At 39.9% G+C, this 17,208-nt stretch overlaps 1 protein-coding gene and 1 long non-coding RNA gene across 7 annotated transcripts in view; one reads left to right on the top strand and one right to left on the bottom strand.

Moving 5' to 3' along the window:
- The window catches only part of LOC117937845, a 456,187-nt gene that overhangs the window by 107,479 nt on the left and 331,500 nt on the right, over positions 1-17,208 (top strand). The gene's annotated exons all lie outside the window — the stretch shown is intronic.
- The window catches only part of LOC117937837 (RNA-binding Raly-like protein), a 92,942-nt gene that overhangs the window by 41,503 nt on the left and 34,231 nt on the right, over positions 1-17,208 (bottom strand). For all 6 annotated transcript variants that reach the window (XM_034862078.1, XM_034862081.1, XM_034862080.1 and 3 more), the window contains one exon: positions 9,100-9,373. In XM_034862078.1, the coding sequence (XP_034717969.1) occupies positions 9,100-9,355 (256 nt within the window). In that variant the 5' untranslated portion in view covers positions 9,356-9,373. The remainder of the gene's footprint in view (positions 1-9,099; positions 9,374-17,208) is intronic.

Raw genomic sequence — 17,208 nt, 5'->3', positions numbered from 1 at the left:
CACACACACACACACACACACACACACACACACACACACACACACACACACACACACACACACACACTGATGCACAGCTCAGTGTTTCTCTGCCTTCTGAACCCAGATTTCTAATCAGAGAATTAGCTTCAGTTTCCCCTGCCAAAATCCACACAGTAATCCATCTCACTTTGTCCACACAGTGGCTCATGCCCCACTAAAGTATTTGTCAGTATGGTTGAAAGAGAGAAAGGGATGGAGAAAGAGAGAAAAAGACGGACAGAGAGACAATAAGATATCTTGGCAGCCGGGGAAATGTGCTTTCCTGGTGGCTTTATTAAAGCCTATTAAGTGCACAATGACAATCTTTAAATTTTGTCAGTACTGTTTCCACAAAAGAAACATGTTCTTATATTCTGAATACATTACAGCTCGGCTAAATCCTCGGCTTGGCTATACTGTATACTGTTGTTGCTCTGTACCTGCTGTTATGGGAGCTTTTGCCAAGTGCTGGGTCAGGCTAACTGTGCATTCAACGTCCGGCCCAGTCGCTCAGAGCGTGATTAATGAGGGAGGAGACGGACAAACAGGGTGCATTCTAATCACCCACAAGGACAAGGAGAGATAGCAGAAAAAAGGAAGTAAGGGTATAGGAGAGCAAAGAGAAAGAAAGAGACTATGTTTTGATATTACAGTTTGTGTGAAGTGTCCTCACTCTGGTTCCTTTTCTGTGCACAAACCAAATCAAAATTTTCCATCTGCAAGCACACATCGACCCCCCCCACACGCGCACACACGTGCGAACACACACACACACACACACACACACACATGCACTCAGACACACTGAATACTCTCACAGCCTCACAAGCAAACACAGGGACATGAAAAAAACACAGAGGGGGCCTTATGGGGTTAGCTTTGGCAAGGCTCAGTCCAATGGATCTGGAAGAATTGGCCGATCTAGTTGCATACTGCAATACCCAGAAGGCCTCTCAATCATGACTGTTCATGCCTCTGAACCTGGCTCTTGAAAATAAAGTCACTGAGCTGTGCAGTTATTGTAGACATAGTTGGAATTATCTATGCAAATTTCAAAGTGAAAGTGAGCCTGTGAATACTAATGGTGAATGATATAAAGAATTACAGCAGCCAGGTGGAGCAAATACAGGAGGATTGCTTTGGATAGACATTAAAGAAAAAAGTCCCCCGTGGGTATTCACTTATACTGTTAAGCCTGTAATATTCACAGCCTTTAAGGAGTTGTGTGTATTTTGGGAGGAAGTGTTGCAATTTACATTACAGCCTCATCTTTGTCGGTGAGTTACGCATTTCCTTTTTTTCACCAGCATGCTTTTGAATCTGCAAAATCATGAGTCCAGCCAAAAGCCTCTGCACTTTTTATTCTTGGGGGTCAACAACAAATCCTTCCACCAAAAATGTGGTTAATTACTTTCTTGCTGAGATTTAGAAAAGAATACTGATACCAACCATCATAAAACCAGAACTAGTTTTTAAGTGTTTTTGTATAGATTAAACAAACAAGATTGGTTTGTAGGACTAGGACTACAATCCTGAAGAACCAGCCTTAGTTGGCCTGGGTATCCTGAGAAATGGCCCTGTTGACCATTGTTAACTGGAACACATCATCCAGTGTGTGCCCCAGCGTCACTGGGTGTTTTGGCCTTGTACTCACAATACGCCGTCACCAGGGCAGGCTCCCCACAGGTTGATCAGACGTTGTGTCCCAGAGCCAATATATACTTGTGTTAATTAGTGAGCTTTAGAGGGGCTGGTTGCAGGATTGTATAACCTTCAGACTGAGCCATGTTATCTATTTTCAATACCAGTCTTTGAGCTTAGCTAAGCTAACTCAAGCGCTGACTGTGGCTTCATACTTAACGCACAGGTATGGCAGGGATCTTGGTCTTCTCTCACAATCTAACAAACAACAATGAATCAAAATGTTGCTTTCAGGCACCTATGGTATGATAACAACAATCTTACATGTTCCTTGTATACCACACTCTGCAATGAGAAGGGTCTATGGTTACAATCTGTGTCAGACTGTGTCATGATCAATGGTCAGATGAAGCCAGGATTGCCTGGTGAATCATAGTACTACAATTAAAATGGGACATTTTCAAAAATGGAAACAAAAGAGAAAGAGATTGATGTGAAGCTTCTCGTGGTGAGCAAAGGTAAGACAACGTGAAATACTGAATGTAAGTATTTTTCATTTATAAAGGCTCAGCATTAACCTTACAGGCCATTATATTCTGAGTATTTCTTGACGTATTTTGATAGGTTGCTTTGATTAATTAACTTAATTGTCCCACAGAGAAATTGGTTTTCAGTGGTAGAAAGTCACACAACAAAAACAACAAACACAACAAAGACCTAGTCCACACATGGCAAAAAACCTGCATACTTGGCGTCATACCAGAAGAGGAAAAACGCTAGAGTGATAAACCGTAGATCTAAGACTATGGGCCCTATCTTGTACCCGGCACAGCGCAGCGCACGCAAGTGTCTTTGCTATTTTAAGATCGCCCAGTGCCCACGTTGTTTAAATAGCAAATGCACCTGCGCCCATCTTTTTTTAAACCGCCAATTAGTAAAATGCGCCAAGGCTTATTCACAGCGTGCACACACTATGCTTGTTGCACACACACAGGGACATGCGGCAGCACACAAATATGCAAAAGATTACAAATAAAAACATGACGGTGCAAAAAACATGACGATGCTGCCATCATAATAGCAATGTGCCAAGGTACAAACGTGCCTGGCTGTTAAAGGGAATAGGAAACACTGATTGGTTTATTGCTTGTTACACCCCTAAACACACCTATGAATTAATGAAGCACAATCCTTATGAACCATCCGCCGTCAAACTCCTACTCCTTGCGCTTAGATCGTGAAAATAGGGCCCCATATTTTCCAAGGTTTTCAATACATATCTCACAACTCAATATGTGTGGTAATGGCCTCCTCCATTTTGAAATTTGTGTAAAGGGTATTTAAGAGAATAGAAAACATTGATGACATCAAAGTTCACTGTAGGAGTGCCTTTAAATATTTCAAATTGTCATTGCAGCAACTGTCTTTTTCCAGTTTTGAACAACAAAACACTCCACACTTCACACTGAAGCAATACTCACTGCACACTCTCCCTCCACATGTCCCTGCTTCGTCTTCTCCTTCTTCCCCGTATGCTTCAGTTTCTGTGTCCTGTGCTCCTTGCTATGCATCATGTTGGCCCAAAATGACGATTGATTGCAGTGCCACTGCCTTTGTAATCCGCTTAGGATGGATTTTGCATCTAAATCACTTTATTATTTATGTGCCTAAGTCTTGCCAATGCCATTTGGAGGCAGTATGATTGGTGATCCATCACACATTATCCTTCACTGTGGTCATTAATATTGTAAGGATGGACCTTCACCATGAAACTTCCAGGTGGAAGGGAAGGCAGATCTCTTTTTGGGGGGGGGGGTCAGGCCACTCAAAACAGGAGTCAACGGAGGGAAGATTATTAGGTGTGCTTGCTACCAGAAGGCCTATCCAGAGAGGTTCTTAGTTCTCCCTCTCTCCGCTATTAACCTTCCCCCACCCCACCCCACCCCCTGCGCTTACATGTTGCACAGCAGCCTATATCTTCATACATGGCCTCTCTTAGGAAAATGTGGGATGCTATTCTTTCATTATCCTTTTACATCAGCGCTTCAATCACCACCTGCCAATCACACGCATCTGTTGCCTAGAGGCAGACACACACAAGCCACATCAGGACAAACAACCACCTCTGTAGATACAGCATACAGCAGTGTTCAGATAGCACTCGGGTTACTGTCAGCTGTACATGCATACATGTAACTTTGGAGACTCAGCAGTAAAATGGTCATGGTTTAGTGCATGCTGGGACAACTAAGGACAAACTGTCACTCTTTGACTTTATGGCAGCCCACTGAGTCCACTGAAGAGCGAGACCACAGAGATACAGCAGACAGATCTCAGTGGGTGAAGAAGGAAAACTGCTCAGATGCATTTTAGGTTCATGGATGCCAGCAATCATCATCTCACTGTGTTAAGAGGAATTCCCCCAGTCAGCTTTTAACCAGAGGGCAGGGACCCCACAACAACAAATGAGAGGCAGAGCTACTGTATTTCTACTTAACATGACTTTGTGCTACAACTGAGCAGCTGACCTCAGATGGTTATGAAACAGGTTGTAAGTGATTTCATGCTGAACTCCACCATTCTGAACAGGGGTCTAAAACACCTGTGTGGGTTTGCAGTGTAAAACTAATACTGAGCAAAGTAATGGCGACACATCTCCATGAACATCTAAAAAAAAAAGTATTAAAAGTATTAAAGCGCAGTGGATATGACACGTGCCTTTGGTTAGGGAGATCTGTGTTTAAATCCCTAGGTGTAAACATTGTGCAGATAGGAAATTGGTAGCAATCCAAAATTGATGTTTGCATGCTTGGTATCATTTCCACTGAAGTGTTTTTATACACTGATGCACGCCCAACTATGCATATTTGGATACCCTATAGAATTAACTAGAACACAGCCTGTGTTTTAATGTTTCAGCACCATGGAGAGAGAAAACATGGCAACAAAATTAAAAGAATGTATGTATGCTTGTTTTTTGCTAGGTTTTTGTTGTTGAACCAAAATAAGTAGTATTGATAACATCCTCCATCCCTAGTGGATTCATTTCTTGTATATCTACTGCCAAAACATTATACCATGCAGATTTGTATACTTTATGATATAAACTAGAATACCGGCGGGTTTTCAGCCCCATGTAGAGAGAAAGAGAGACAACATAGGAAACATTTGACACGTCTGCCCTGCAAGGCTCAATATTCAACGTCTGTGTTCATCTGGAGTGCTTTTAGAGAAATGTCTTTATTCGTGTACCTCTGAACTGCTAAGAGACACTGAATTTACGGCATTCAGAATAGCATTGAATGCACTGCTATTTAGCAATGATTGCTGTGCTCACAGTCCTAGAACTCTTGAATTCCTATTCACATTTAGGGTAATGGAGCATCCACTTTTTTTCACTGAGCGGCAGGGGGGGAAGAAAGGGCTGCCAGCTGTGCTATTATAGAATTTTTGCATTCGGTCATCAGCTGTTTTTCATCCATACGCACACACAGAGTAAAAGTCTTATCTTCTGCGTTGGCTATGACCTTTGACACTTGCGTATCACTGAGTGCAGAGAATAGTCCTCACCAGTACATCTGTGCAGATCCAGTATGATGTGATTATCCCACTGTCCTTCTTTTCCAGCAACCACTGCCAGCAGAACACCATGCTTTTCAGATGTACCTTTCCCTCCACAACAACATGTTGTGCTTCTTTTTATGGGGGCTGTGGATGATCTCAGCAGCCGATTGTGGTTAAAACACCAACGTGTCTAAATGCAGCAACACAGCCAAATTTAATGAAACGTTTTCCAACAGGAAAACAAATTCTTTGCGGACTCCAACTCAACTCCAAATCATTATTTGGCTGATTCATTCCTCCGCCATGTTAGTATAAAGAGCATCAGCTTGAGAGGATGAGACGGAGGGTGTCCTTAATTGTCAATTAAGGATCTCCCAGTCACACTCCTGCCACATAAATTGTAGATTGAGTGATAACAATATGGGCAGGGTTGCCTTGTTTTTTAATTGAACCATGGAGTAACACAAATATTTTTGATAATGCCTGCTTTCTCAACCAAAAACAAGCAATCATACGTGAAGAGAGTAAAATGATTTGTAGACAAGAAAGAAATAAATCACTAACACCAGTATTAGGGACATGGCAGAGTGTTCACTGATGGTTTTGGCTCTGACTGCCGATGGTTCTGCCTGCGACTAGGTTTTAATAACGGATGTGCTTTTCTGCTTATGCGCTAATTACAACATCCATAATGCCAAATATGAAACTAATGAAAAATTTAAAGATCAAAAACACATTAGCCTACATTAATCAGGAGCTCATCATTATGTCTGTTTGTCTTTAGCATCAGAACAATAGATTGAAAAGCATTCAATGTTTCATTAACCATTGATGCTATATTTTTGGTGATATTAGATCAGAAAATCCGTTTTTTTAGTAAACATCTGATATGTTAAGTGTGAAAACGTAACATTAAACTCAGAACTTTCGGAACAAGTCAAATCTATCTAAGAAAGCTAGACGTATTTGTCTGTATGTAGGTATGTACTGTATGTATGCGTATGTGTCCGAATAGGTTTTGAAGACTTCTAAAAGCAGCAATACCACAGGCCAAGCAATTGGCCTGTTTCAAACAGGCACATTTTCAACGGGCACTGTACTAGTATGATCAGAATAGTAAAAAAAACTAAATGAATCAATACTGAACAAATGCTGAAATTATTATTCCAATGTGTATTTTTTATTAATGTGTTGGCTATTGTTAGCAAATCTCGCCCTTCTTGCTTTCACCTTATAATTACCCATGGAACATAATTTGAATATTAATAAAACCTAACATAAAATTTGAATGCTTTTTCCAGAGGTATATTGACAGCTCTAATAAACCCCCATCCAAACCATAAACAGTTTATAAAGACTGACGGCTTGACAGCTCCCCCAAAAGTGAAGCTGAACATCTTGATCACCTCCTGGTTGCCCAACTACAGTATAGGTCATAAATCCAGTTTACGTTAGCGAATAGGACGTGGACCAGGCTAAAAAGCAAATGCCAGATACATTTTTCTGGGAGATTTTGGCTACACTTTTATACAGTGGGAGGAAGTGTAGACATGTTCTCCATCTTTATATACAGCCAGAGATCCACACAAACAGGCCTTCACAAACAGCCATCATTTTTACAGTAGGAAAGAAAAATAAGGAAACCCCTTAGGTCTCTCAGCAGCTGGATGGATTTTAGAAGGGGCTGGGCCAAGTCAAGTCAGATTATTGGTTTAGTGTTTAAGTTGATAAATGCAGTTCAAAAAGAAAAGGCAGAACGATAACCTGCAATGTTGATGCAGAGACACAACAACCTTCATATAAGCTCTGTATTTCCTTCTTTCTTTATCTTACACATTACACATTTTTACTCTGTAACTTAGCTGCAGCTAATGCTCATTAAGATCTAGGGACTTTTGTTTTTAGTTGTGTTCATAATCTTATATAAAACATTCCTTCTTTAGAACTACAAAAATCTGCCCTAAGCAAAAAGAGTGTCAGAGTGTCAGAGTGTATGAGCTCTTAGAAAGATCATCCTCAATCTACAGGAAGAGATGACAAACAGGAATGTCCACAAAGAGACTATCTTTGTACCAAGAACACAACTGAAACCACACACTTGCTTCCCTAAGATCGAACAAACAACATCAATTAAGTTACACCTAATAATGACGCAAAGCCCGCAAGCTAGTTCTGTCAACTAAAGTGTGTTGCACCTCACCTGCACCTGAACCCTTGTGTCCACCTGTAGAGGGGGATGTATAGTTGTCACTCCCCAGTGCCTGCGGTGTAGGCATTGCCAAATATCAACTACTTTGCATAATAATCCCTGGCCCCAGGAAGTGTACTGGGCTTTGAAGACAATTTGACATTGTGGTAGTGGGCAACCAGTGGAATAACAATTTCTGTGTGCGTGTTGTGATGCCATCAAGACCAAAAAATACTTTTCCAATAGACTTAGGTGGTGAAAGAGACGTCTGTAAATCTGGGGATGTATTTTTTCAATGCAAAATTATGACTCCTTCACTATCAGAATTTCATTCATTCGGCAAGATAACATTTGGAAATTCTAGAAGAGCCACAAGAATAAATCTTTTACTCCCAATTTAAATTAGCCGAGCACTAAACCGCCTCCGCCTCAAACTCTGTATCCAGTACTCATTGTAAATCCGTTAATAATCTACTTCAGTCCCCAACTAAACTTCTATCTTGTTGTAGGCTACTACTCTCCTTGATCAACTCATAAAACATTTTAATTTCTAATATGCTAACACCTTTGCACTGGAACACGTTACCCGGTTGAAACACCAAAGAAGTTGCGCTCTGCCCCACCTCCATGTCCACCTTAGGGTCCCCTTGTAGGTTTTAAACCTATGTTCCCTTTAGGTCAAAGTTATCACCACCACTCCCCGATCTCAGCTGGGTAAGATTGGTGTATCACTGTGGAGAGTGACAAGGTCAGAGCCTAAATGCCAAATATCAACCGTATACATCCACATTCACGTAATTCAATCCAGTCCCGAAATAAACTTTTATCTTGCATTGCTAACTTAATCATCTCATGCTGATATTTTTAACTGTGTAACTGATATTTGCACTCCACTGTTCCACTCCCAGATTCCCTAATTAAACACCAAACACGTTTCAAATGCTTTTATCAAAGGTCCGTTGCCTGCATACAGTATTATCCAGTCGTGATGATTTTAACATCGAGTTTTAAAGCAGTAGTGTCTAGGAATGAGCTCTGCTGCATCTTTGCAATGCATCCCCAGGCTTCACAAAAATGTTTTTACAAGATAAGGCTCAAGACGATGCTCCTCACAGTCAAAACCTTTTTTGATTGAGCAAAATAAATGTGAATAAAAACCTTTCATAGTCAACATCCACAAAATAACAAACCCATTACAAAGTGGATGCACAGTAGAAAATTCGATGCTTGCACAGCATGCTGTAGGTGCATCCCAATGCCACTTAACATATACTGCTCTAAGTAGTGTGTCTCAGGAATTTTGACATACTTTTTCGAAAGTTGCTGCCTGGTAGATGTTAAAATCAAACTGTGCTTACATTCATTAGCGGATTAGTTAAAAGATTCAGCAGGGATTTTCTCCAAAAAGTGTGACAACAAACACACTTTAGCATTTAGGAGCCTAGAAAAGTTCTAGCCTACATTAAAAGTCTAAGAAATGCCTGAGGCATTTTGTGTTCCTGAGAGAGACCATCTAGCAAAGAACAAGCTTTAACAAAACATTCTGTATTTCAATAGAATATTTTTTTGTGACGTTTAGACTGTATCTTACTTGCCCTCCATGAGTTTCTGATGGAATCTGCAATGCAAGCAATACAGAAAAGTTCTCACTAAAGAGAGAAAAAGAGATAGCAAAAATGACTCACCAAGAGGCTGGCCAGCGATGATACGGGCGTTTTCTCCCGCCACAGCTGCTCGGGCGTTCCTCTCATTTAAATACTGTACGAAGGCGTAACCTTTGTGCACAGAGCAACCCACTATCTTGCCATACTTGGCAAAGATGACCTCTATGTCGGTCTTCTTGACGATGGCTGTGTTGAGGTTGCCGATAAAGACTCTGGAGTTTAGGGAGCGCGGGTCATTCTTGTTGGTCACGTTGCTGGTCTGGAGTTTACCAGTCATTCTCCTCCAGTTGCCCTCCTGGGACACAGACAGGGGGAGGGGAGGACACAGCTTTAGAGGTTTGGGGCAGGCTAACTCCAGCTAAACCTGCTTAACACTAAGGAACCCCAAATTGAAGATATTCAATCCACAAATAAGACATTATGAAATAATCATATATAAAAATGCATATTTAAAACAACCACTAAACTATTCAAGGAAAAAAAAAAGTGTAATTTTATCATTTCCACTTTTATATTAGGCGTGCATATCGTCAGCATCCCAGGAGGCTTACTAACGTAACTCCTGTTGGCTAGAGAAACCACAGAGAAGACTGGTTTTGCTGTTCACAGTCATGGGATTTACTGCTAAGATGTTTAATGAACCACTTAACCTCTCCCATTAACATTGGCTCTTCACTTTGAACTCACTTTAAGCTAGTTAGAATGCCAGGCAACGTTAGGTAGCCTACAAAAAAACAACTGCCACCGTACCACATTTAGCATGATAGCTCCTGTTAGCTAGAGCAACAACAATTTCATATTAATTCTAAATGAGCCAACTAGTTGCTGCTGTAAATAAACACAACAACAACAAACTTTTCTTTTTAATTAACTTTACAAGGCTTAACATGCTACCCACCAAGCTAGCTAACTAGCTTAACTGGTTTGTAAGCTTGGGTTAACTGGTAAATTCAGAGTGTGTTGTGAGCAGTGTTGTGATTTCAAAGATGTTTATTCAGGTAAATCCCACAACACTGAAGAGCAAAGACAGTCTTTTCTCTGTGCTGTCTGTGACTGCCTGTTCTATACAAAAACCAAATTTATTCTACGCATGTAGATTTTTGAGCCTTAAGGTTAGGCATGGTGGTGAGGGTCAGGATAGCTCAGTGGTCAGGGGATAGGCCCCTGAACGGATTGGGTTTATACGGGGCAGGTAGTGACTCTCTAGGCTAGCCAACAGGAGCTAGCTAGTAGGTTTGCCGGCAGTTGCTGAGCCTACTCCAGTCTGTGACTGGCAACTCCAGTCTTAATGAAAAGTGAAATTATGAAATAAAAAATGTCAATAATAACATTGTCATTAATAAATAAAAACATATTGGAAAAAGGCATTTGGAAATAGTAATAATAGCCTATAATTAAAGTGAATTATGTAAAAATGAGAATAAGAATGATACAACTTTTTTTTTTTTAATTACTTATTAGATTAAACAAGCGTATTCATAGGTCACGTTTATTCTACGTTCATTTGATTGTTTATTTCACAATGTCTTATATTTCTTTAATACTGAACACTGAAGGGTTCCATACAACACAATGCATGTACTTGAATTTGCTGTTGAATATATATTACATACAGTATACTATAATATATTTTAAACAGACAGTTTATTTTTGATGAAGGCTTTTGTTGATGAAGGTTTACCTTATCTCATTTATGTACAAGGTCATCGGCCAGTCAACTGCTTACCTAAGCCACATTTTCGCATAGTTGAAATATTACCACTCTATGGCTGAGTGAGAGAATTAGAAGGAGCAACAATGAATGTTGAAACTACTGTATGTCACAGTGGTTTCCTCTGCTTTGTGAGAAACCACATGCAGTAGCTGCCAGTAGGAGAACTTTGCAATCTCAATACCCATATTGTTGCATCCCTAATGCTTTGTATGTCGTTTCACAGAATGCGGAGGCTGTAATTCATGTCACATGTTTTGTTCAGATTTTTGTGCTGTCAAGTTATCAATGCACATTACCCTTAGCTTTTGTAGGCCTCCCCGGCAACTGAACTTTTCATTACCCAAATGTTTTAGTACTAGATAATTGGCTGCAGGATCAGTTACATAATTTATCCCGAGGAAAGGATGCACTATTTCTACGTCTACATTTTATCACAGTAGGCATAAAGTTGATAACTACGTAGGCATATCCAACAAATGTTCAATTTGCTTTTCCCCTTATATTTATTTTCTTCATGCAAATACATCATTTTGATTTTACACTTGTAGAGATGCCGGTTTTGATTATAGTTGATATGATTATAGTCAAAATGGATTACACCTTGTGCATTAAATACTGCTAAATATTGTGAAGAAAACACTGAATATTCAATATTTGTCTTGTCTGAGTCTCTGTCCCTGACACACAGTGATAACAACTACTCGGCTTTGAGACGAAGAACCTAAATAATGGATGCAATCCTCAGTAAATAGGATTAGTAACCAAGGTAACACTGTTGTTGTTGTTGGACAAACACATAATTACACAACGTAGTTTTATTGTGAAGTGCTTCACTAAAATGGGTTAATTTAGCTAATTATAGCAGGGCAGGAGATTCTGTTGAAAATAGACCAGATGATGTAATTCACAAACTGAGTGATGCTTACATTCCATCATAACGTTGCTTGCTCTGCACCTACAGTAGATGATGAGGAAACTGACCAGTCATCCAGGAAATGCGTGAGCAGCCAAGTGATTTACAGAGAGAGAGATTCTCTCTCAGACATTCATTACACCTGAGACTGAGATCATGCTAAAAATTCCGCTGCTTATTCATGGATGAAGATACTATTTCACTTGGCAGCATGTTTTTAGCATTACATCACATTCACTATAACATCCGCTAAGGGTGTGCGTGTGTGACAACTCGCTGTTTATGGTGCTGCATTGGCATGTGTTTTTTTCTGTGAGTGGGTGTGTGTGAATAAATGCTGCTCGCCATCTCTCAAATGGCCTTGACATTTATCAGCAGCAGACACTGGAAATGAATGTGGCGCCAGCACACACACATACATGTGCTAACTCAAATGGTCCCCACAATAGCCACCAAACGGTACTTTAAGCCTGCGGTCTGACACCCATCCCATATGGATGTCCGTGGACAGGTCACAGGGAACATGACAAATCAGTGGAGGAGTGTTAGATTGCCTCTCTCGTCAGATAAATCAGGAGTTGGTAACGGTCACGAAGCCCTTTCATGCCACCTTACTGTTATATTTCATGTTGTCTCTGTTGTTTTCTTTAGAGCAGGACACTAATTTATTCCATCAGTGGTTTTCCTGCTGACCTTGCCATTTCGTTTATTTACAACCTCTATTAAGCTTGTCATCCCATGAGGTGATAGCGTCATGAGGAGAAATGTGGAGAAACAACACAGGAAGTGATAGGCACTGTGAGTGTAATTGGCATAATAATTGTTCCTTCTTGACATTTGTTATATAAAAAAAAAAACACAAAGAAGAGCTTCATCCCAGAAATGCGTTCTACAAATGGCTTTTTAAAAAGGAAAAAAAGTATGACCTGGTGTTCAAAAGCCCACTCTTTAAAAATGATTACAGCCTTACAGTACTGCCTTTTTGTAGGTAAAGAGCAAAAGACAGATACGTCTTCACATTCACTTTCATGCTAGTGTGGTTGTGTCAGAATAGGTGTCACATTTTTCAAAAGGTGGATTTCTCCTTTTAGAATGAAACACTTTGCTCTCGTTGCATCACAGAAAATTATGGCATGCCTTTGCCTCTAATACATCATAAAACAAGTATCCTAGATCTCATGCCAATGATAAAGAAATAGGTCAGCAGAAAAAGCACCAAGTTTGTGTGGTTGACAGTGCTGGTGGTTGGGAAAGTGGTTGAGTGGAAAAAAAGAAGAAAAGATTTAGTAGAATAGTTGCCATATTACTGAGTTGTACCCTGCTCTGTAATGCATTGTGCCTTGGTAGACAGGTTTTTAAAAGGTTGTTGTTTGGGTCTGGCCACCTGTCGGATTTATAGACATTTTTTCATGGAAGGAGGGAACTCACTGAATTGATTCCTTTTGTAATTTCCTACCACCCCCACCACTGTACATTTCTCTCCGCCATGCCTCAGCCACTCTACTCTGATTGTTGCCAAGGCTTGATGGGCTGAGAAAAGGCTGAAGAAGCTGCTCAGTGAGACAGAACAGACAAAGTTACCATGATACACCTTTTCCAATGGTGTTGCTGCCATGTACTGCAGAGGTGGAATAATTGCTTCATGGATTCCTTCCATGTATATCTTGTCTTAAAATGTGTTTGCAGGTGAAAGAAACTGCAAAACCGGGAAATATATACACTCAATTTTGTAAATCAATGGCACTGTTTGTATTGTAGACTGCAGAGGATTTCTGGGATATATCAAGCCGTACATTTATGCACTTTTGTGAAGCGTGGTCAGAAGGCAAAGCTATTCTACCGCACAATCACAAACTGCAGGCACAACATTTTGTTTCATTTGAAGGGAAAATAAATGTAATTGAATTTAAACAGGATAATGGTCTTAAATGTCATATCCACGGATTAACCTGTCCTTTCAAAAATGTGTTAAGTCGTCACGATAGAGAGATAAAATCCTAATTGCTCCCATATTTTTAATCACTTGCTGCCCATTGGCTTTATCAGTGAAGTTACACAGTGTTGGTTTGAATTCAACTCGTAAGTAGACAACTATTGCAAAGAGGGTCAACAAAAGAAAGCAAAACAAGTTTAATTTTGCCTGCCAAGGGTGCTTGAAGCGCTGTAAAAGCATGAATTACAGTGAGGGGGACATCTACTTAACATCCCTATTACTATCATAACTGAGCGATTTATTATTATCATTATTATTATTATTATTATTATTATTATTATTATTATCATTATTATTATTATTATTATTAATATAATAATGTATTTATTTATGTTAGCAACAATCTCTTCACTCAGTGGAGTTTTTTAAAGGGACGGCAAGGGTTGTGTGCTTTTGCATATTATACTCAAACATAGAACCCAAGCTGTTATTATCTGAAAGTTCTTTCATAACCTTCTTCCATGATCAGTTTAAAAATAATTAATAACAGCGAGACGACTTCATGTACATCTTCTCTGGTATCATTCCTTGAATTGATTGTCTTTATTGTTTAAATGTGTGTATTTTCTCTATTGTTACCATTTGTACTATATAACCCATTCATGCACCTCTGCCATGCCAATGTCCTCTCTTGCAGCAGGCATTCCTCTCAGTATAAAAGCTCGGATGACCACACTGAATACTCCTTATCCATCACCAAGCCTTAGTTACTAGCTTACTGACATATTCGAGACCAAATCAGAGCTAAAAGGGAGTGAACACTGATATAGCTAGGTGGTTGGAAACGGGAGCGTATATGTTCCTTGGGTCCTAACCTTAATGTCCTCTGAATATGATACATCCACAAGAACTTCCAAAGGAGTTTTATGTTTCTATGTTTCTTGAAACCTACGGCCTTCAATTTGCGGTAAAAGAGAGTTTCCTTCTTTTTTTCTTTACACACTGAAATCTCCAAAGTGGCTGACTGAGATTGTCCACCGTGAAAACCGCTCCCCATCAGTCGCTTGTTCATGTAGCAAAATTACGATCCATTTTAACGTTTTTAGTGGCCTTGTCCTCTAGTGCCTGTAATTATGGCTCAGAGCTAACCAAACGTGTAACCACCGCTAACTTGTGTTTCCATTTTTCTACTAATTCTTTTTCTTTTTTTCTTCTTTTGGTTTTGTTTCTTCTTGTTTTTATATACTAAATGCTACTATCCTATGTCTTTTTTTACTATAACTCCAACCTGCTTATTGGACTGCAGATGGAAATTAGCCCTCGGGCTACCATCTGGCACATTTACATGTACTGTTGTGCATGTTCATCAATGTGCATTGTCCTGAATTAATAAAATAAATAAATAAATAAATAAATAAACAAACAGAACTTTCAGGAGACCAGGGGTTCATGTCCTGTTGGACAATAAAAGTAAACAGTAGGTTTATTTAACTTTACTGATCTACTTGAGGACAGTGGGAATAAGATTGATCTCGGGCTATAAGTTACAGCTCAACAACATGGACCTACTATGTGGTCTTCATGTGCAACAAGGTGCAACAGAGGAATAGTTTCTTAAGGAAGCTCAGGTCACTTGGATCCAGGGACGAAAAACTGAATCTATTCTTCTGCTCCACCATGCAAAGTTATCAGCAGAACGGAGGCTCGCTCGGGTTTAGTGACCTCTCAGTCCAACTGAAAGCTAGGCTACTGTGGATCTGCCCCAAGGTGGTGGGTCAGTATGTAGAAAACTCCTTAAATATCTGCACTAAACTCCCCGACCCTTGGGCTGTGCCCCCATTTAAATCACAGACTGTGAGCATATACGCCGCCCCCCCCCCCCCCCCCCCCCCCCCCCCCCCCCCCCCCCCCCCCCCCCCCCCCCTTTACTGTGATTGTATCAATTAATACATGGTTAGATGTAGGGTGTATAACAAATGTTCATGACACAGGACAGGTGTGTCAGATGTTGTTTTTATCATATCATGTCTTTTATGATTGCTGGAGGGTGATCTTACAGATTTTCTTTTTTAGAAAAAGGTTTTTTATTCTGTAGATTGTTTGTTAGAATGTGAATCAAGACACATTTCCGTGGGGATGGACAATAACATTTCATCTCATCTCTTACTGTTTTTTTACATATTAAGAATACTTTTTACTTGTGTGGTTTACGGTATATTTGTGGTCTCTGGACCATGTAATATATATACTTCAAACATTTCATCAAAGACTTTCTCAGCTTTTTCTTATTTGCAGCAAACCTGATTTCACTAAAAATAGTGGGTATGTGCTTTGCAGTTCCGACCTTTTTTTCTTCCTTTCAAACTCTGCTCTCAGAAAATAAATTAACTATTAAACAAAGTTGGGAGCAATGATACAATTAGCTAAGATGCAAATGTAACCATTTCTCAGTTGGCCCTCATTCACCTGCACAGGGGAAAATGGTTGAAATGAGGCAAAATAGATCCATCTCTGTCTGCTCCTGATCCAATTTGATCGGTAAGGGTAGCAGGTGTTTCATGACATAAAACCCACTTTGTATCATTGTTTTAAAAAGCTTCCTCTCCACTATAATACTTAGCTCAATGGGAAGCTTAAAAGATTTCCATGCACAGTGCAGCGAAATATCTCTGTCTTTCTCAAAATAGGCAATCAGACCAATAGTCAATATCTGTTTCTGAGCTACCAAACACAATCAGAGTGCTTTTGAGCACATCAGGCATTTTTCTTAAGACAAAGTAAAACATAAAAACAGGTCAGGTGACTAATGCATATTCTGTTGGTTTCTATAGCAATGCATCATCATTTATGGACTCGTTAGATGTTCTGAATGCAAATCATTATCTTTCAGACGTGGTGGAGTGTAAATGAAGGATCACAAAATGGAAAATGAAGAGTAGCAGCGCAAAGCAAACTGAAGTACACTCCTCTGGTAATAAAGTGTAAGTAAAGCTCTGCACTTTTTAAGTTGCAAACTGTCTTCACTTTCAGACTTTCATGCCTATTGAATTCACTCAAGGCATGAACGTTAACTCTTTCTTGAGGGGCCGCAGACTGATTCAATATTATGTTCATCTCCTGTATCACCCCATATCATATATGCAGTAATATTGTAACAATAAGAGTAACTTAAACAATGACTGCAATAACTGCAAAGATACACAAGTTTGCATGTGGACAAGGCCTTGTCCACATGTACACAGGGTGAAGATTTTCAGAAACTCTGTTTTAAGCGTTGTCATGTAGACTTGAGTAAAGTTTTTGGCTTGTAAGGTCATGAGTGTGTGCCGTCGTCTCATTTGTGAGGCGTCACAAATTAGGCAATATTTTACGCACTAGTTGGCGTGGCCAAAAGAGTTCTGGTTCTAACAAACTAACAGGATTTTGTTTACATGTTCACACAGAATTGTACAGTTACTCTTCCACTGTATTAAGGAACAGACATCCCAATGCACTACAGAGCAATCAATGTGCCATTGCAGCCAGGTTGCCTTCCGGTTATGGCTTTTCTTTAGGCTTCTGCTTGGCCAA

Source organism: Etheostoma cragini, chromosome 22 (genome assembly GCF_013103735.1).
Source record: "Etheostoma cragini isolate CJK2018 chromosome 22, CSU_Ecrag_1.0, whole genome shotgun sequence".
Classification (NCBI taxonomy): Eukaryota; Metazoa; Chordata; class Actinopteri; order Perciformes; family Percidae; genus Etheostoma; species Etheostoma cragini.
This window is presented reverse-complemented; position numbering and strand designations above follow the sequence as displayed.